Source organism: Carassius auratus, chromosome 5 (genome assembly GCF_003368295.1).
Source record: "Carassius auratus strain Wakin chromosome 5, ASM336829v1, whole genome shotgun sequence".
NCBI lineage: Eukaryota > Metazoa > Chordata > Actinopteri > Cypriniformes > Cyprinidae > Carassius > Carassius auratus.
The window spans coordinates 1,171,352-1,193,351 of NC_039247.1; the positions used below are offsets into that span (position 1 = coordinate 1,171,352).

General features: G+C 39.0%; 1 protein-coding gene across 1 annotated transcript; it reads left to right on the forward strand.

Moving 5' to 3' along the window:
* The first annotated feature begins 998 nt into the window (after positions 1–998).
* LOC113086959 (cytosolic phospholipase A2 gamma-like) lies at positions 999–16,182 on the forward strand. Its single transcript, XM_026255536.1, has 14 exons — positions 999–1,024; positions 1,251–1,359; positions 1,419–1,561; positions 8,160–8,361; positions 10,071–10,173; positions 10,261–10,401; positions 11,933–11,998; positions 12,099–12,155; positions 12,268–12,393; positions 13,112–13,255; positions 15,048–15,125; positions 15,213–15,367; positions 15,777–15,957; positions 16,034–16,182. Exons 1-14 carry the CDS (start codon positions 999–1,001, stop codon positions 16,180–16,182), a joined length of 1,680 nt encoding a protein of 559 aa, XP_026111321.1.
* The last annotated feature ends 5,818 nt before the right edge of the window (positions 16,183–22,000 follow it).

Here is a 22,000-nt window from a genome sequence, read left to right on the forward strand (position 1 = left end):
ACAAAAGTGGATATAATTAATAATAATAATTAGAGTGGGATATATAAATAAATAGCCCTACAATCAAAACCTGACCAACATATTCAACCTGTTGTCTGTTACACAAATGGAAATTCAAAAATAGAATCATTTCATTCTAAACTTTCATAATATTCACTGATTAACCATGTTGGCTATGTCAAACGTAAAGTACACAGCCAAAACAATTCTGATGTCTTTATTTATCTGATCTCTGAAATTACATTATCAAGTAAATTACATGGAAGAAAATCCTTGTAGATTCTTTGTAGACCCGTGTGATTTCATACGTGTCTAGACTTGCAGTTTCATTTCAGAGCCCTATAAAAGAGCAACTTCTGCCCGACCCAAGATTTGTTACTGAAGTCTGAGGATTTTACAAAACTAAGAACAGTGAGTATATAATTTAAAGCTTTATTTAATGTATTTTCAGCAATGGGGGCAATTAAACTGCTTAATGTTATTATAATTGGTATGTGAATCCAGTCTTTTTCAGTAATTAGACCTTTACTAAATTAAATAACATGATAATGACCTGCACACTATAGTATTAATAATCAGTATGAAAGTGAAAAATTATGCAGGTAATTTTTATTTGAAAGTTTTCACATTAATAATTTTTCAAGGATGTGATAAGGAGGCGACTTCATGGCTGAACAATCCTAATATGGCTATTTAATATTATATTTAAAAGTATCTTTAAATAATAATAAATATTTCATTTTTATCTTTTAATAACAGCCATTAATTTATAAGCAGAAACACTTATATTTAGCTAAACTTCACACAAATCTTTGGTTTTATTTGCTTTTGTGTCTATTAGTCTAAGTTTGGACTAATTTTGACTATTTACTTGAATTTGACATGTTTAATGTCGACATGGATGGCTGGATGGATGGGGGAAAAGTCTTACCATATTTGCATTCTTAGGTACACTTTAATTTCTTGTAGTTTTCAAAATGTCAACATTTGTTTTACAGATGAGTGCATTCAATCTTCAGGAAAGGTATGTAATCCTGCTCGGATCTCTAGAATGATGGAAGCTGTGCACTTCATTATATAAGTACTGTGTTGTATTATTTACACAATTGGCATCTAATAAATGTTATGTTATTTCTGACGATTAATGGCCTTAGACTTAATTATATTGAAATTTAGAATATTCAGATGTGTTAAATAGCAGTAAGAGATGTTCAGTACTGGTCAGTCTGTCTGTGTCTTTGCTGCAGTAGTGAGGTGAGAATCAAACACTCATTGAATAAGGATGAGGAAGACTTTATAGTCAACAGGAGAAAATCTATTTTTACAACCGTGGAGAACCTTGAGACACACTGCAGTGAGGTATTCATTCTTGAAATAACATAGCTGATGAATGCAGACTCAGACTGTGTGCATTTCAGGATGAAGTGCCAAACATTGCATTACTGGGTTCTGGAGGAGGACAAAGGGCCATGGTTGGTTTGCTGGGATCCCTGGTTCAGCTTGATAAATCGGGTCTTCTGGACTGCATCCTTTATCTGAGCGGAGTCTCTGGATCCGCCTGGTACAAACCCTGAGAAAAAACAAAAACACACACACACACACACACACACAGAGAGAGAGAGGTCAAAAATTACAGCAGCATGTACTTCAGTGTTGTGGAAAGCTATTTTTTTTTAAAGTAATGTATTACAATGTTGCGGTACTCCCTACGAAAGTATCTAAATGCATTTTTTACAGAAAGTAATGTGTTTTATCACTTTTGCATTACATTTTCTCATCTGGGCTGGACTTATCTGTTTGTTTTTAACAGAGTATTATTATTATTATTTTAGCAAATGTAAATCTAAAAGTGAAATGAATAAACCTCATTCTGAAGGAATAGTCTTAGGTACTTTTCCTTCAGAAAAACAGGAGACAGGAGAAGAATGTACAACTCTCTTTTGCAATTAACAATACTGTTGTGTTTATGTAAAGTGATTTTTGCATACGGTTGAACTAGATCATTGAATGTCAGCAGTGAAGACAACAGTTAATAAAATTGGATTATATAAAGAAAGAATATTCAACTTTGAATTATTGCAGGTTTGCATCATATTCTGAGCTTGTTTTTCACCGGATTTATTCATTTTGAAGAATAACAAATCTGTTTTTGTGCAAGTGATGAGTAAATGCATGTTCTCTTACGTATGGCAATTATTGCATCCAGCTGCCGCTGATCACTGCGTGAGTATAAGAGGGCAGCAGGTGCAATGCATACCAGCTTTTCATTGAGGAGCCGAGCCGGAGACCCGGCAGCCCAGCGGCGTACAGCAACCATGACGACGGGACGTGGCGTCTCCGTTCCCTCCTTCAGGGAATGAGGGTTACCATACGTAACCGAGATGTTCCCTTTCAGTCGGTCACTCTCGACACCACGTCGGTGACCGACGAATATGGGATCCCTATCAAAGCATCCTTCCAGTGCGAGCCGCCTGCGCCCCTATTAGGTGTAGGCCGGGGCTCGGAACAAGTAGCTCCACTCACCGTTGTCAAAGCACTACCTCACTGGGTGAGATTGGATAACACTGGGAAAATGTACCCGTTCGCTTAGAACAGGGACGCTGCGGAAGCCCCATCCTTCCCGAAGGAGGTCTCGGAGGCAAATACACATATAGCATCCGTTTAGGAGTATAAGGAGAAATTTGAGGTGATAAAAACCCTCTTGGGAAGGCAGAAATCTGCCGGGGAAACACGGGCTCTAAGGCTATACCGTGGACTATACGCATACGAGTACCGCTTAGGTCTCAATATGAACCGCAGAAAAGGTCTGTGGCGCGGAAGGATCGACACATGAAAGTACGCATCCTTCAGGTCGATCGCTGCAAACCAATCTTGGGGACGGATGCACCCGAAGATGCTTTTCTGCGTCAACATCTTGAACGGTAGCCCGGTTCAAAACTCGCAGATCCAAGATCGGTCGAAACCCACCGCCTTTCTTGGGTACAATGAAGTAAGGGCTGTAAAACCCTGTCCTCATATCGGCTGGAGGGACCGGCTCTATCGCGTCCTTCACCAGTAGGACTGTGATTTCTTCCCACAGAACAGGGGCATCGGACACTTTCACTGTAGAGAAGCGAATACCGCAGAACTTGGGGGGACGCCGGGTGAACTGAATCGCATAGCCGAGGCTGATGGTCCGCAGGAGCCAGTGAGACGGGCTGGGTAGCGCTGACAAGGCGCTTAGAAACCGTACAAGCGGGACCAGCAGAACCACAGCCGTACCCGCAGTAGGGCAGGGAAGTGGAACACAGTGATCCCTCTCGGGCGGCTTGTGAGCAGGCCTGAGTGTGATGCGAGTGTGGGGTGCAGGGCTCACCTGGTTCCACGGGTTGGCAGAGGGTGCGTGAGTAGGGCCTTTGTTGACGCTCTCGAACCGCCCGCTGCTGCCATCTGGCGAAGGAGGAGGATGAGTGAGGTCCGGTGTTTGGCCGTCCGCAACTTTCCGTGCCCTCCTGGGACCCAGAGATAAGGGAAATTGCTCTTTTGTCGAGAATTTGGGTACCGTCGGCCGTGAGGAAGATTCTCCTCCCGGCCCTCCTCCAGGGGAGGGAGTGGTGTGTTCACCATTTCCCGAAGAGCAGAACCCTCCTTTTCTGGGTCGCCTGTCTCAGGGTCGCTTGCTCTTGTGTTTACCACCAGGTTTACCTCCACGCTGACGCTGCTTTACTGGAGGCTGCTGCGGCGCGGGAGCGGGGGCGGACGCGGGGGCTAACCCTTGGCGACGAGCAGGCAGGAGCGCTGCGGCCACCGGCCAGTTTCTAGCAGTAAAAGGTGCCGTCCACGACTTGGTGAGCTCATCATGTACTTCCGGGAAGAAAGGCACTGGGGTGGCAAATTCGAGTAAGGAGCCATTGGCTCCTATAAGAAAAAAACTTAGGTGCCAAATGATTTTTTTAGGTGCCACAGAATAAAAATGTTTTATGTGTTTTATTAAAATTATTTATTTTACATTTTAACTTTTTAATCATACTGACGTGTTTATGTCTCATCTTTTCTTGACTTTATCAGCATTTTAATCCATCTTGTAGATGACCTGGGAATGAAGGTTCACTTAAAGTGGGAGCTAAATGTCTTTTCCAACTTGAAATATAGTCATGAGTTGTTTATGACACAAAATCTGTACCAATATCATGGACCATAAGCATCACTTGGCCCCTGAGTATAGTTTGGGGTCTATGGAGCCAAAAGAGTATCAATAAAGATAAATGCACACACTACATACACATATGCACACATAGGATTCATACATGCACACACATAATTCATAAATACACACACAGGATACACAAATGCACACAAAATTCACAAATGCACACACAGAATTTAAAAAGCACAGAAGATTCACAAATGCTTACAAAATTCAGAAATGCACACAAAATTCAGAAATGCACACACAATTCAGAAATGCAAACAACATTTACAAATGTACTCAAGATTCACAAATGCACAGGACAAGATTCAGAAATGTATTTCTGATGCACACACATATATCTCGATTTACAAACTGCTTGCGGTCTGTGAACTTCACTGCATTTGTGTGTGAATTTTGAGACTCCTCTGACTTGGCTCGACACACAAATGCCCTTTTTTAAACAGGGAATGATCTGCAACCAATCAGATATCTCCCTTGTTTGAGCCAATCACAAGAATGCACCCCACGTGGGGGATTGTTCACTTACAAGCCAATCAGCGAACGACTCACTTTCCTCAGCGAACAACTCACTTTCCTCAATCAGCGAACGACTCACATTCCTCAGCGAACGATTCACTTTCCTCACGCAGCGAACGACTCGCTTTCCTTAGCGAACGACTCACGCAGCCGGCGACTCACTTTGAACAGCCGGACACCCACTTTGCGCAGCAGGAGACTCACTTTCCGCAGCCGGAGACTCACTTTCCTCTCGCAGCGAAGGACTCACTTTCCTCACGAGTCACGCAGCGAACGACTCACTTTCCTCACGAGTCACGCAGCGAGCGACTCACTTTCCTCAGCGAATGATTCACTTTCCTCACCCAGCGAAGTTGAGCGAATGATTCCCTTTCCTCACGCAGCCAGCGACTCACTTTGCGCAGCTGGATAGTCACTTTCCTCTGGCAGCAGACCACTGACTCTCTCTTCATGTAGGGACCGAATATTATAATTAAAGTGACTTCTATATTGCATCCAAAATAAGATTTAGATATATTTAAAATATTCAAAAAGGTGTAAAAAAATGTGTTTTACTTTCATTAAAATATTTCAATAAAATGTAATAATTGCCTATTGCAAATTTATGAATCCATGGTTAACTTTTTTTCTGCAGTCACAGTCTGGGCTATATGTATTGAGACATTTTTAAATTTATATTTTGTAAAAAAATTATAAAAAATAAACCTGAATTGTAATAAACATCTGTATTTCCATACAATTTCATAAATAAGTAGGCTATAATATGTCACACCACAGGCATACTCATGTGATTGGCTTATAAGTAAACAACCACGTGGAGTGCGTTCTTGTGATAGGCTAAAAGAAGGGAGACATCTGATTGGTTGCAGATCATTCCCTGTTTAAAAAAAAAGGCATTGACGTTCACAGACCACAAGCAGCTTGTAAATCAAGATATATGTGTGTGTGCATCAGAAATACATTTCTGAATCTTGTCCTGTGCATTTGTGAATCTTGAGTGCATTTGTAAATGTTGTTTGCATTTCTGAATTGTGTGTGTATTTCTGAATTTTGTGTGCATTTCTGAATTTTGTAAGCATTTGTGAATCTTCTGTGCTTTTTACATTTTTGTGTGTGCATTTGTAAATTTTGGGCACATTTGTGTATCCTGTGTGTGTATTTATGAATCATGTGTGTGCATGTATGAATCCTGTGTGTGCATATGTGAATGTAGTGTGTGCATTTATCTTTATTGAGACTCTTTTGGCTCCATAGGGGTCCTCCTCAATGCATCCTGTAAATGTTGTCATACTCTCTTAAAAATAAAGGTGCTTCATGATACCATAGAAGAACCTTTTTTCCTGTCTAAATGATTTCATAAAGAACCTTTAACATTTGAAGACAATAACAGATTATGAAAAGGTCAGAAAGAGATTGTTCTTCAAAGAGCCTTTGACTGAATGGTTCATTGTGGAACCAAGATTTTTCTGTGAAGAACCTTTTAAGCTCCTTTATTTTTAAGAGTGCATGTATTTCACACTTTCAGTCTGTTTTTCTTAATTAGTGAAATTTAATTTTATAGGAGGAGTTGAATCATATAGACAACAGGTCAAGTAAAAATATAAAAATTCAATAGCTCATGAATATAGAGCTTATGGACACCAAAAGGTTACTAAGGTTAATATTACGTTGCAATGTTTACAAGCTTTACACGTTTTCCGCAGTTTGAAAGTGTTGTACTGTAGAAAATCTTATAAAATAGCCTACCTTTTGATGTTAGTTCATGTTCATTATGTACTCTAGTAGTAAAGAGCAAGGTATGATAGGTTCACGTGCTGCTTGAACTGAGGCACTAGTCGCGATCGCGTCTGCTGCGGCCGTTCACATGTCGCGTCTTTTGAGTGCTCAAGTTCGTTATTTCAAATATAGGCGCGCGGTATGCGTGCCTGGTCATAATGGAAGCGACGCACTCTTTTTTTCCAGGCGCGCCCGCACCGCGTCGAGTTGTAAACATCTCAACTTTTCAGAATCTCGCAAGCGCACCGCAGGTCATGTGACAAGAACCAACCAATCAGCTTCATCCTTTCCAGTACCAATGTTGAAAGCTCAGCCAAGATGAAGGAACAGCTGATCATAGCTGTATATGGATAGCCATTTTTAAATAAATTTAGTAACAGAGCTACTGCAAGCGATTTTTAGTGTTGCAAATCCATTCATCCTCTGTTGAAATTTATGCGTCTTCATGGAGAGAGCAGGTCATGGTTGCTTAGCAACGGCAGACGCCTCAGGAGCGCAAGAGCCCGAAGGCTTTTGGAAAAAAAAAATCAGAAAGCGGCACGCCTAGCGTTTTCCACGCGTTTTTAGGCGCGATATGTGAACGGTCCCTTAAAGAGCACCAAAATTGTATTTATTGTTTGAATTTTGTTATGAATTTGGAATAATTTTAAAGCTGATACTTTGTAAGTTAAAAAGTAACAAAGCAAAAAAGCTTTTTGCGATTACTGGATGGCAAGTGCACTTCAAATAATGAAGTTCATGCATGAACAGAACACAGCATGGACTAAGATCTTGTTAAGAAGAAGCCTTATGATTATAAACGAGAACTGTTAACGATATTGCCAATATCCACACAGATGACAGCTTTACCTGTTGTAGTTTGTTCAAGTTATGAACGAAATAGACGCTGTTTTTCTGCACTTTCTGTTCAAGTCTCCATAATTTCTCTCTCTCGCGCGCGTTTATCAGGGGTGTGTCAGCGCTGCTGCGCGGCAGATGAGGACTGTTTAATATTATTTTCCCCACTAAAACTTCAATGCGCATTCTCTCAACGCGTGAACATAACAAAATATGTGAATGCAAAACAATCAGGAAAACGCTGTCTCGCCAACACAGAAAGCTTCCGAGAGCGTGCTGAACTCGCAGTTCACCGTAGACACAGTTGAGGTTAGCAGAACAATATTCTCGCTCGGCTTCGAAGAGAAAAGCTGGTATGCATTGCACCTGATGCCCTCTTATAGCTACTCACGCAGTGATCAGCGGCAGCTGGATGCAATAATTGCATGCCAATGTGCATTGGCTCGTTTAGTTTACACTCGAAGTAGATTGGTCTATCGAAGCGATATCCCATATTCGTCGGTCACCGACGTGGTGTCGAGAGTGACCGACTGAAAGGGAACTGGTGTTACTTATTTGAAAAAGTAACTCTTTTATTTTCCTGGAAATTAAAAAATAATATGTTATTTTACAGTAAAAAAAAAGTTGCTGCTTTAAATTTTTAATTACAATCAAATTAGCTGTATAAGTAATTTAAACAGATTTGTGTAACATAAATGAAAATGGTTTAACTTACAGTATGTTCATAAAAACATGTTTCAATGATTATATTTACAGTCTAGCTAATTGAAAAAGTCATCTGATTATGTATCTTGCACTACTTGTTATGTGTTAGCCACAACACTGTTCTTCTCTCAAGGTGCATGGCCTCCTTATACCAAGAACCAGACTGGTCCACCAAATTAGACACTGTGAAGGACAAAATCATCAGGAGACTGAGCGGTCCAGGAGTCAGCTTTACAGACAAACTGGCCAAACTGAAGAAATATTACTATGAGAAAGACCACTTCAGCTTGACTGACGTCTGGGCAGTGATGGTTGTAACAAAATACATCAAAGAGGTCTGTAAATATTCAGAACACAACCCTCCATGATTTACGTGCTGCATGTTGAATGTTTTAACAGACTGTTATAGAAGCATTCAGCAGTAACAATGCTGTAACATTGTTCAGATATGGGCGTCAGAATCTTTACTGGAGCTATTTCCTGTATTTGCTGCTTTTTAATTAAACAACTGCTTAAACGCCACATACCTGGTTAAGGTTTCCCAAAAATTAAAATGACAACAAGTCTAGTTTGTTGTTTTGAAAAAAAAAAAATGTATTATGTACTATAGCTAGCCTAGCAAAAACGTTAACGTTATAACATCATAGTGTAAGTGTAACTGTAAATCAGTGCTGCAACAAAGACTACATAATGTTTTTAAAAGCAACAGGCCAGCCAATCACTACATTGCTGATCGTGGTTTCGTACATCTGCCCTTTACGGTGAACTTGAGAACATGCAGTATACAACTCAATCAAGACATTTTAATCAGATCCAAAAAATTCATTTGAAGAACCAAATTAGCCAGAGATCAGTTATCATGATTAGAAGATCTGGCATCTATCAAATCATCTCAGATGTACAGTATTAAATTGTAAAGCCATAGGAAACAAAAAAGAAAAAAAACATTAACCTCTGAAATCACAAATATGTCATTACCCACATGAACTACCAGCATCAGATATAAAAGGGCTTTAGGAAGTTCTGATTAATGCTAGATCTGGGCATGAGCACAGGACTGAAACGGACTGAAACACAGCCTTAGAGATGAAAATTAGAGAGAGAAAAAGTGAGTGGGACGTGGGTCAAACATCATTGTTCTTAAAAAGTGGGTAGGTCTTTGCTCACTCACATACCTACGGCTCTGACACCCAGATTACACTTTATCTAAACTATATCTACCTGGCATTATCTGGCATAGAAAACATTTACTCAGATACGTTCCTCTGCAGAGGATGATTTGAAGAACCTCAAACTGTGCCTTGAGAACCGTTAGATCATGTCTCTTCACCAGAAATATCAGATCCAGCCCCTGACACCATCCTGTCAGAAAATATCTGTTTTGTCTGGTAACAGAACAACTAGTTAGTGGAACTAACTACCAAAATCTCTTAACAGCAAGTCTTGTCTGGTACCCAAAACTTTATTAACAGTCTTCTATCTGCCAGGAGTTTACTGAGTAAAGACAGAGAAGAGCAGAAGCAGGAGACAAAGTGATGATCATAAAAAACAGTTTATTGATTTTTTTTTTTTTTTTTTGCATATGTTTCAATGCTCAGACTTCATCTGACCAGCACAAATCCAGCAAGTGTTAATACTTGTGAATAAAAATATCCCTTGAAACCACACAGACAAAAAACTACTATGGAAATAATATAAATCAATGAATGAATCAACAAAATTAGTATATAGTTTAAATCAATAAATGATAAATTTAATATAAATGATTAATTTAATGAATAAAAAAACATTATATAAAAGAAAGCAAGTAAAACACAACATAAATACCTCTAACATATAATAAACTCTCTTGAAGTCACCGTACACACACAGAGAGAATCATTAGATGCTTCCGAACTTTTCATTTATACAGTAAAAGACTGTAAATACTTTTCCTTATAGAGAGAACTTGTTAAATGTGTTTCATCCTTTGAACTTGTTTGTGATTTATTAAGCTGTCCTAATATTCTCTACTATAACCTACAAAAAAATATCTTCTCTTCAGATTGATGAACACACAGTCTCACATCAGCATGACCAGCACAAAAAAGACCCGTTTCCCATCTACACGGTGATCGACAAGCAATGCAAACAGTGTGAGGAAAGAGGTCTGTGTTGTTGTACATTTCAATGAAAGAAAGTCAGAGAGTTACAGTTTGTTTCAGCTGTTATATGGAGGTGTTTTCTGTCTGCAGACCCCTGGTTTGAGATCAGTCGACTTGAAGCGGGTTATTCTCTCACTGGAGCGTTTGTGGAAACATCCAGCTTCGGCAGCAAGTTTGACAAAGGCTCAAAGAAAAACCCTCAGGATGAAATGGACATGCTGTACCTGCAAGGTAACAAACGAACAGATCAGTGATGCACTGACCTGGTGATCAGCTCTATAGTAGTTGCTGATTTTCAAGTCAGAACTGAAATGCAAATAATTGCATTATGACTTGAAATGTTTAGGGATCAACAATTTGTGTATTTAGAGAGCTAAATTCAACAAAATTGAAAATTTCAAAATACTAAAAAACTAACACCCTACCTAGGGCAAAAAGCCACTTGGGGTACACGAAATTAACACTATTCCAGGGGTCATCTTATTTTTTGCATAAATATTTAACATTTTAATGACTTACTAAAAAAAAAAAAAAAAAAAAAAAAAAATACAAAGAACCTGTTAAGCCCCTGTATAGTTTTTTGTTTAGTTGGGGAAAGGATTTGAAAATGACATTAAAGCTGCAGTCCATAAGTTTTGCAACTTTGTCGCCATCTCTGCTTGAAACTTGGAATTGCAGTTACTTGTTGAATTATCATCTTGATTATTAAATCTAATGATTGCTTAGCTCATATCACCTAAAACTGTGTTTATTGGTGTTTATCAAATTATTGTTCTTATACTTTGTTCTCAAACTGTTAATACTAACAACATCAGCATTCAGTTTCCATCACTAAGTGTATTAAATGTGTATTCACATTACCTGTAAATTTCTATTTATGTTTAGTCTAATTTCTAATTGACCTTCAAATACCATTCATACCATTCGAATCCAGACTTCAGAAAGGTGTTTATCTGAAGCTACAAAGCGATTCATTCAGGGTGCTTCTGAAATCTGTGAGGGTGCTCAAGTCTAAATGCATATCTATTGTTGTCATTGCCATCTTTTAATCTTATGATATTTGCTGATGTTTTTTTTTTTTTTTTTTTTTTACTTAAAACCATGATTTAAAGACATAGTTCACCCAAATAAATATTTTCCATTTCATTTGTTTATTTATTTAAACAGGGACAGTGTAAAATATACATTAACCTTAAAAGGAGATATGCATTTTACCAGGTTGTAGCACTTTTTTAATTTACACCTGTAGTCCCTGGACAGGCTGATGTCACAAAAAATAAATGCATTATCCCAAAACAGTATAAAAAACAAAACAAAAAAAACCTTTCATTCAGTTCGCAATATACATTTACAAATACACTCACACATACACATCAATTATTATAAATTATGTAAACATGTTTGTTTTAAAATATTAAAATATTATGTCATCAAAGTTCAAATTATATTGTTTATGTTCATGAGAATAAAGAAACTCGTACAGGTTTGGAATAACTTGAGGGTGAGCAGATGATGGCAGACGTTTTGGGTATTTAAAAGCCAACAAAACATCAACACCTAATGTTGTTATAATTTGATGTTGTTGGACATCAATGTCAAAATGACATTAGACATTGTCCTGAAGTTGAATTTTGGTCACCTGCTAGGTGTCTGGCCTATATCTGATCACTGTAGACTGTCATAATATTTTTTTTTTTTTTAGATTAAATGTATTTGTTATATTGGTTTAAACTTTCTGTTGTCTGTATGATGTTTTCTACAGCTCTGTGCGGCAGCGCTTTAGCTGATGGAGAGGAGATGGTTAAATTCATGTGGAAACAAATAAAAGGTGCAGTTCAGTTTGTTCTGAAGATTCAGTTCTGACTCAAACTAACAGTCAGTTCTTTGTCATTTGAACTTTGTAATGTGCTCGTTTTGTTTCTCTTCAGATTTTTTTGATCATTTATTTCCTCAAATTAAAACAATTCTTGAGGAAATGGGGAAAGGTAAAGCATTTCTCATTGTCTTTATTTTTTGATAAGTTAAATGTAAAATATTTGTTAAAACATTTAGTGGTGAGTTCATGTTTATGTTTGTTGATTGTGTTTTCTTCAAAAGACCCAAATGACCCACCTGCAGAAAAGTATTTCCAGGTGCTCATGGATCTTGTGAACATGAATCTCTCTGTTTTGAATGTTATTGATCCTTCTGATTATGACAAATCCATCAGAAAAAAAATCGAAGGTAAGCTTTTCCTATGTGCTTGAACTCATAAATAAAGAGTATTTGGGCCTTGCTATCATAACTATACCCAAACACGAAAACAAACACATTTAAGACAGAAAATATGGTTACTGAACACCACCACCCATGATCCACCATTAAGAATTTTTCATATTTATCCAAAATAATATCATGCTGTGTTGAACAGACATACAAACTGTTCAGTGGATTGAATGGTCAGAACATATCAGATCAGAACGTTTTATCCTTTTGTTTTATCAGTTGATTGATTTGAGGTACAGAACAGTCTATTAAATGTCCCTCACAACTTAAATATGCCTGCGCTTCATATTTATCACATTACAGTCACAATAAGTCCCTGCTGTTTATTGACACTGATTTAAGAAGAATATCTTTTAATTTTTAAAATTTGAAATACTGTTCAAAATAAGATTTTTAAATTTAATTTTTGTTTAATTTTAAATTTTGTTTAAATTTAATTGCTTGTTTAATTTTGTTTATAGCATATTAAATGTCTTTTCTGTAAAATTGAAACAGTAAATATATTATGAAAAACAAATTGTGCAACAGTTAAAATGGATATGGACGCATGCAAAAAATATAAATTCCAATCTTTTGGCCAACAAAACTGTTAATTAGCTGAAAATTTGGCTTATAGAAACTAGAATTTTATGTTAAGAAGATTTCAATGATATTCTACCTTTTTTATTTTTTACAGAGCTCGCTGAAGGCAAACGTCAGCTGATTTTTCCAGAAGGAAAACTGGATCTCACTAATAAAGAGGCAGCAAAACTGTATATGGAACGGTACACCATGGACGTGTGCAACTATTTGAGTGATTGGTTCAGTTTCTGGCCATTCGGTAAGTCGAATATAATTTTTAATATAATAAATATGATGTATTTCACTTCTGATTTTCTAGCAAGATTAATATGTCAACCACCTTGCCCAATTAATCATTTTCATCTGTTAAACAGCCATAATTGAACATCCATTTTAAACCAAAAAGTGTTTATAGTAAAATAACAAAATAACAAATCAGGACACTTGTGCCCATTCCTGTAATAAATACGACCAGGTGTTATGTCCTAATCATCTGCTGACATGAAAACAAAGGCAGGAACGGAGCCCCAAACACAGCCAGATAAAATAAATGGACTACACTAGGCAGGCTGCATAATAAAAGTTAATTCACATTTTACATAGCCTAGTCTTTGGCTACAAATTAGTTGTGTTGTATATTAAACAGTCTATCAGACTATTTTTTTATATCCATTATTTATACGTCATTACACTGCTCTAAATGCTATTAAATTATCCTCATCCATTGGGAGTGTCATTGTTAAGGCAGAAGTATCAGTAAATAACCAATAGGTATCAGTAAACTATGTAAACAGATGTTTACATTTATTCAACAAATTTAATTAAGATTTTCTGCAAAATGCAATAGCTTACAACCTTTATAAATGTTGTAATTAAGAACAAGAAGGCAAGCATGACCCCTTCACATTCATCAAGACCATTTAGAAACTGTCTAACAATAAATAATAATAAAAGGATGGAGGATTTAAACTATGGAAAACTAAAGGTATTCAGACTATTAAAGACTTGTATATGGATGGAATACTTCAAGAATTGTGTGATAAACACCAGATTCCCAGATTTTTTTTTTTATTCGCAGCTTAAAAGTTTTAGGTCTTCCAGGTCTACAGATATTATGTACATTCCCAAACAAATTCCCTACAGCACTTTTAATTGAGGAAATAATTGAATAAATAGGTGAAAAGGGCCAATTGTCAAAATATTATAATTTAATAATGTCTAATTCTAAAGAGTTTGCTGTAGACAAATTAAACGCATGGAGGAAAGACATTCAATAAGAAATAGAGGAATTTGAATGGACTGAAGCATGGTTAAAGGCATTTCCCGCCGCATCTTCCACCGCGTCTTCGGGCCGTGTCTCCGGGCCTGGCTCGGCCTCTGCTGACCCGAGCAGGTTCACAGCTGTCGGACGGCTGCCTGACAAAAGCTTCTGTAAAGCCCCCCGCTGTCTCTTCTTTTGTTCTTCTTCTTTTTTTTTTTTTCTTTTTACGTTTTGCCGCACCCGAAAGCATCTTGAATGTTAGCCTACTCAAAACACACCTGCCTGCTAGCTTTGTTGTCCTGCTCTGACCTCTGACCCCAGTTGACGTCTCCTCGTACTTAACTAGCTGGCGCCTCTATATAAAAACAATCATGTGCTGGCGTTAATGTGACGTAATGTAACAGTCTATGGTTAAGATAAACATCGTCACTATTTTTAGTTAATTAATAAATATTGAAATAAATTGTAGATAGGACATTTGTACATTTTATTTTATTTTTATTTTTTTTGTCCCTCTGTCTGGGTCCCATCCCGCCAATCGGGCCCTAGGCACGTGCCTAGTTTGCCTTTGCGTTAATCCGGCACTGGCCCCAAACATGGCATGCAGGAATAAAAAATAGTAGGCTAAATCTGATTTTCTATTTTGTTCAAATTAGTAAATTGTGTGCAAGATTTATTTATATATTCTTACATATCATGTGCGGTGCAACATAGAGAGAAAAACTGAGAAAGGAAAATACCACGACTGAACACTGAAGAAGCTTTATTCTGAAGAGTGTTTGTATTACAGATGCTTGCTTCAGCATTTGTAGATGCATGGTTCAGTGGATTTGGGGCAGGGAATATAACTTTTTCCATAATGTGGCAGGTAAGAGCAGACATGTTTGTCAACTTTTAACTGAGTTTAAATAATAAACATACATATAATGCTGTGGTCTCAATCCAATACTGTCAGATGAAGCAGTGCCTCCTGTTCTTCTGGAAGGTGAGACGAGAGACTATATGGACGCCGGAGTGTTGCTGAACTCACCCTACTTCTCAGTGCTGAGAGAAGAAAGAAACATTGATCTCATCATTTCCCTGGATTTCAGTGATGGCAATCCTTTCATGGTATTATTATATGATTGTATAATTTTCACAATATAATAAGGCACATAATCTGATAAAAGTTAATTTAAAGGAATAGATCAACAAGAAATGTAAATTCATTCATCAGGAGATTTTTTGAAGAATTAAATTCTGCCTCTTTATTCATACTATCCTCCAGAGTTCAATTACAAATGACAAATGCTGTGTATCATTTTAACAGAAAAAAGAAAGCCATTTTAATTTTAAACATCTGTATCACAGATGTCTTTACAAGGTCAAAAATTCTTAAAGATAGTTACCATTTCTCAGTGGGGGTTTCTCGACTACTGCACAAACACAATCTGAAGTTTTCAGTACACACAAAGGTTCTACTGAAATATCTGTCGCACTATTGATACAACTATATCGCTGTGTTGATTTTCCACCGCAGACATTGAAACAAACTGCTGATATGTGCAAGAAACAAAAGATCCCTTTCCCGGATGTTCCAATGTTTTCTGAAAAAGAAAAAAAATACCCAAATGACTTCTATGTGTTCAAAGGCACAAACACTCCAACCGTGATTCACATCCCTCTGTTTAATGTGTTCAGCTGTGAAGGCAAGTTGTCTAGTTGAATAAAACTGAAATATATGTATACTACTCTAAATGTTTAAGTGTTTTACTGTCTCTTCAGGTGAAATTGCAGCCTGGAGGCAGAAATATCGTACCTTTCAATGTCCTTACAGCGCTGAGATGATCACTGGTCTTATGGAGGTCGCTGGAAAAAACATCTCAAACAACAGAAAGAAACTGCTGAACTTGTTTCGTAAAAATCCAGTCACTTACACAACTTAATATACCTAAATTCAATACACATTTGAATAAAAACTAAACTTATCTGCAAATCAATCATTTTACAATAAATAGTGTTTAATTTATTTAATCTTAATCATCACGTAACATAAATCATCATAACTTTTTCTGCAAAATGTGATTTAATTGCTCTTTAATATGTAAAAAATGTTTCTACATGTTTCAGTCTAATTCTTAATTGCTTACTTAAAGGGTTAGTTCATCGAAAAACCAAATGATGTCATTAATAACTCACCCTCATGTCGTTCCAAACCCGTGAGACCTCCGTTTAGTAATTAATTTACTCAAACAGTACACTGACTGAACTGCTGTGAAGAGAGAACTGAAGATGAACACCGAACCAAGCCAGATAAGAAGAATCGAGGAGCTGATGATACTGTGCATGTGTGATTCAGCGTGAAGCAGACTGACACACAGAGCGTCTGAACTGAATTGATTCTTTTGGTGATTGATTCTGAACTGATTCTGTGCTAGTGTTATGAGCGTGGGTAAACTGAAGGCTTGAATCAAGGGCAATCATCGCCAATGACGCCATTACGTCGAGCGCAAAAGAACTGGTGAACCGTTTCGGTGAACTGTCCGAAAGAACTACTGGTGATCCGAAAACCGATGCAACTGGTTCTTGACTCGAGAACGAGTCAATCTTTTGTTCATTATCTGACTGGGCTCGGTGTTCCTCTTCAGTTCTCTCGTCACAGCAGTTCAGTCAGTGTACTGTTTGAGTACATGAATTACTCTGGGATATTGGCTTGTTTGAACTCAGAGGGAGTGTCAGCCACATTAAAAAAGTTAACAGCTTAAGTCATTTGTGGATTAATGCGTATTAGAGATGCGAACCGTTTCAAACGATTCAGTTCGATTTGGTGAACTGGTTTAAAAAGATCCGGTTACATTGAATGATTCGTTCGCGAACCAAATATCACAAACTGCTGTGTTTTGAACTCTCTCACAACAGACACAGAAGAGAAGACAATGCTGAATAAAGTTGTAGTTTTTGCTTTTTTTTGGACCAAAATTTATTTTTCATGCTTCAAAAAATTCTAACTGACCCTCTGATGTCACATGGACTACTTTGATGATGTTTTTCTTACCTTTCTGGACATGGACAGTAGACTGTACACACAGCTTCAATGGAGGGATTGATAGCTCTCGGACTAAATCTAAACTATCTTAAACTGTGTTCCGAAGATAAACGGAGGACTCACGGGTTTGTAATGACATGAGAGTGAGTCATTAATGACATAATTTGGATTTTTCGATGAACTAACCCTTCAAGCAATAAATATCATTACTAATAGTTTATCATTAATGATCAACCCAACAATAGCAGAATAGATTATTACCATGATTGCTGATTAAAATGACACTGTATTACTTTGCTCCTGTTCCAATGAACCAGTAAACTGTTCTCTGAAAGTAAGGTTTTGTCCTATTCATTTAACAGCACACATTCTAAGTATAATAAAAATGACTTGTCCTGGATGTTTATTAGTTAATTCAGTGTTCCAGTTATGCTAAAGCACATCAGCTAGTGTGTATGACCAAATAACCTTTTGCCTAAAGACTAACTAAACTGGTTTTGCTATGTGGGATCACACCACAAAGAAAGGGCAGAGAATTTGTGAGCACAAAATGGACAAAACAGAACAGATCCTCCTCATACAGTAGGTGGACAACTTAAATGGGTATTACCACCGTGCGTACCGTCGCCGCGGGGCGCGGAGTTAACCCCTTTACGTGCAAACATCGCCGACGGCCCCAGTTTATTTTTGTTTCACTTTCACAGCACGTTAAACATCACTCTCTTACTTGATCTGGACAAACTGTGCATCAATTGAAAGTTTAAAGACTCTAGCTTCGATATTTGACCAATATTTTGATAAAAGAGAAATTCACCACTCATTAATATTCAGTCAAGTCTGCAGCGGTTTATTTGTGTTCACATAGACTCACTGAATCAGAATCAGAATCAGAATGAGCTTTATTGCCAGGTATGTTTACACATACGAGGAATTTGTTTTCGTGACAGAAGCTCCGCAGTACAACAGAATGACAGAGACAGAACATAAAACACATAATAAAAGAATAAAAAATACAAATAAGTAGATAGTGAATGACAATATACAAATGACAATTGTAGGCAGGTATATTACAAAATGCAGTTATGTATGTACATGTGTATTATGTGCAAAATATAAGTGTATACTAAGTATGTGTGTTAGATAAATAAATAAAGTGTATGTGTATATAAATATAAAGTGTAGTGTGTTCGCCGTTATTATCAGCTGTTCATAAGATGGATTGCCTGAGGGAAGAAACTGGTCCTGTGTCTGGTCGTTCTAGTGCTCAGTGCTCTGTAGCGTCGACCAGATGGCAACAGTTCAAAGAGGGAGTGTGCTGGATGTGAGGGGTCCAGAGTGATTTTGACAGCCCTTTTTCTCACTCTGGATAAGTACAGTTCTTGAATAGAAGGGAGGGTTGTACCGATGATTCGCTCAGCAGTCTGGACTACCCTCTGTAGTCTTCTGAGGTCAGATTTAGAAGCTGAGCTGAACCAGACAGTTACTGAAGTGCAGAGGATGGATTTGATGATGGTGGGGTAGAACTGTTTCAGCAGCTCCTGTGGCAGGTTAAACTTCCTCAGCTGGCGAAGGAAGTACAACCTCTGCTGGGCCTTTTTTACAGTGGAGTCAATGTGAATGTCCCACTTCAGGTCCTGAGAGATGGTGGTTCCCAGGAACCTGAATGAGTCCACTGCAGTCACAGGGCTGTTCATGATGGTGAGTGGGGGGAGTGCAGGGGGGTTTCTCCTGAAGTCCACGATCATCTCCACTGTTTTGAGCGTGTTAAGCTCCAGGTTGTTGAGACTGCACCAGACAGCCAGCTCTTTAACCTCCTGTCTGTAAGCAGACTCGTCACCATCCTGAATGAGGCCGATGAGTGTGGTGTCATCTGCAAACTTCAGGAGCTTGACAGAGGGGTCCTTAGATGTGCAATCGTTGGTGTACAGGGAGAAGAGCAGTGGGGAGAGAACGCAGCCCTGGGGAGCTCCGGTGCTGATTGTACGGGTGCTGGATGTGTATTTTCCCAGCCTCACTAGCTGCTGCCTGTCTGTCAGGAAGCTGTTGATCCACTGACAGACGGAGGTGGGCACGGAGAGCTGATTTAGTTTGGGCAGGAGGAGGTTTGGGATGATCGTGTTGAAGGCCGAGCTGAAGTCCACAAACAGGATCCTCACATAAGTCCCCGGTCTGTCTAGGTGTTGCAGAACATAATGCAGTCCAATGTTTACTGCATCGTCCACAGACCTGTTTGCTCTGTAGGCAAACTGAAGAGGATCCAGCAAGGGCCCAGTGATGTGCTTCAGGTGGGCCAGCACCAGTTTCTCAAATGACTTCATGACTACAGACGTTAGAGCCACAGGCCTGTAGTCATTTAGTCCTGTAATTTTGGGTTTCTTAGGGATGGGGATGATGGTGGAACGTTTGAGGCATGAAGGGACTTCGCACAGCTCCAGCGAACTGTTGAAAATCCGTGTGAAGATGGGGGCCAGCTGGTCAGCACAGGATTTCAGACAGGCTGGTGTAACACAATCTGGGCCTGGTGCTTTTTTCCTTTTCTGCTTCCGGAAGACCTGGCGCACCGCATCCTCGCTGATCTGAATTGCAGGTGTGGGGGAGAGGGGGGATGCAGGAGGTGTGAATGGTGAGAGTGCTTGATTGGAGAGGTGTTCAGGATGGGTTGCAGGAGCTGTTAATGGTGTGAACGGTAGTTTGGAGAGGCATTCAGGGCTGGTTGCAGGAGTTGTGAAGGGTGTGAATGGTTGTGTGGGGAGGCGTTCAGGGCAGGTGATGGGTGTTCTTTCAAACCTGCAGTAAAACTCATTCAGATCGTCTGCCAGTCGTTGATTCTCTACGGTGCTGGGGGCTGGTGTCTTGTAATTGGTGATCTTCTTTAGACTTTTCCACACTGATGCGGAGTCGTTGGAAGTGAACTGAGTCCTAATTTTTTCAGAATAATTCCTCTTTGACACTTTGATCTCCTTTTCCAATGTGTATTTAGCCTGTTTATACAAGACATTGTCCCCCTTCACGTAAGCATCTTCTTTGGCCTGACGGAGCTGTCTGAGTTTTGCAGTGAACCACGGTTTGTCATTATTGTAAATTAGTTGAGTCTTTGTAGGAATACACATATCCTCACAGAAACTGATATATGATGTTACGGTCTCTGTGAGTTCATCCAGATCGGTGGCAGCAGCTTCAAAAACACTCCAATCAGTGAGGTCAAAACAAGATTGTAAATCCTGCTCTGCTTCATTAGTCCATCTTTTTACAGTCCTTGATACAGGTTTAGCTGATTTTAGTTTCTGCCTGTAGGACGGTATAAGATGAACCAGAAGGTGATCAGAACGTCCCAAAGCTGCTCGTGGAACAGATTGAAATGCATCCTTTATTGTGGTGTAACAGTGATCCAATATATTACTGTCTCTTGTGGGACATGTAACATGCTGTCTGTATTTTGGCAGTTCACGGGACAGATTGGCTTTATTAAAGTCCCCGAGAATGATTAAAACAGAGTCCGGGTGTTGTTGTTCTGTCTCTGTGATCTGATCAGCGAGTTTCTGTAAAGCTGAGCTCACATGCGCTTGAGGATGGATGTAAACACTGACCAGAATGAACGAGTGAAACTCCCGCGGAGAATAGAACGGCTTGCAGTTAATGAAAAGTGTTTCGAGATTTGAGCAGCACGTCTTCTTTAACACAGTTACATCTGTACACCACCGTTCATTGATGTAAAAGCATGTCCTGCCGCAGAATCCTGATTTCCCAGTGGATTCTGATTCGCGATCCGCTCTAAACAGCTGAAAGCCCGGCAGATGGAGCGCGCTGTCCGGTATGGTGTCATTCAGCCAGGTTTCCGTGAAACACAGAGCAGCAGAGTGTGTGAAATCCTTATTTGTCCGAGAAAGCAGAAGGAGTTCGTCCGTTTTGTTGGGTAGAGAGCGGAGATTTGCCAGATGGATGCTAGGCAACGGCGTTCGAAATCCGCGCTTCCTGAGTCTGACGAGCGCTCCCGCTCGCTTCCCCCGTCTGCGCGTCCTGAAGCGCTTGATCAGCGCCGCCGCTCCTCCGATAACAACGTTCAGTAAAACATCTGAATAATTGAAATCCGGAAAAACATCTTGTGGTGTGTTCTGCCGAATGTTCAGCAGTTCTTCCCTGGTGAAACTGATGGCAGGAATATAACTAAAGACACGACAAACTGACAAAAACACAAAAACATATGCAGAGCTCGTCACGGAGGCAGCCATCCTGTATCGGCGACAGCGTTTAGTACCAATGGCCTAAACGCTGACACTGGACTTCAGGCATTTTGGCATTTCCTTCTCCACAGTCTTCCTCCAGACTCTGGCACCTTGATTTCCGAATGACATGCAAAATTTGCTTTCATCCGAAAAAAGTACTTTGGACTAGAGGTCTTCACAGGGCCCCGAGACCCGTCGACCCAGGACCTGACCCGATCAAAGACTGCTTGTGTTTTTTGTAACTTGCAACTTGTAAAATTAGGAAAAGAGTGAGCCAAAAAAAGTGATCTCTCTCTCTCTCTCTCTCGCTCGCAGACTCAGAGTTAATATACAAGTGCACGCATGGTATTAATGCTTGCAGACTTGACACACTCATATTTAATATATTTCAAATCAGCAACACAATCTGAGGTGAACTGTCACATGAATGTTTTCTATTACGCTCAAATTACGTTAAAGCATTTTAGGTTGATACAGCTATCACGCATGTGCAGT

Bases quoted from the DNA above. Each gene is read 5' to 3' on its own strand.
- LOC113086959 (XM_026255536.1), top strand. From the start codon at position 999: ATGAGTGCATTCAATCTTCAGGAAAG. The intron at 1,562-8,159 runs GTACAAACCCTG...TCTTCTCTCAAG, and splicing joins GGAGTCTCTGGATCCGCCTG to GTGCATGGCCTCCTTATACC. The intron at 12,394-13,111 runs GTAAGCTTTTCC...TATTTTTTACAG, and splicing joins CATCAGAAAAAAAATCGAAG to AGCTCGCTGAAGGCAAACGT.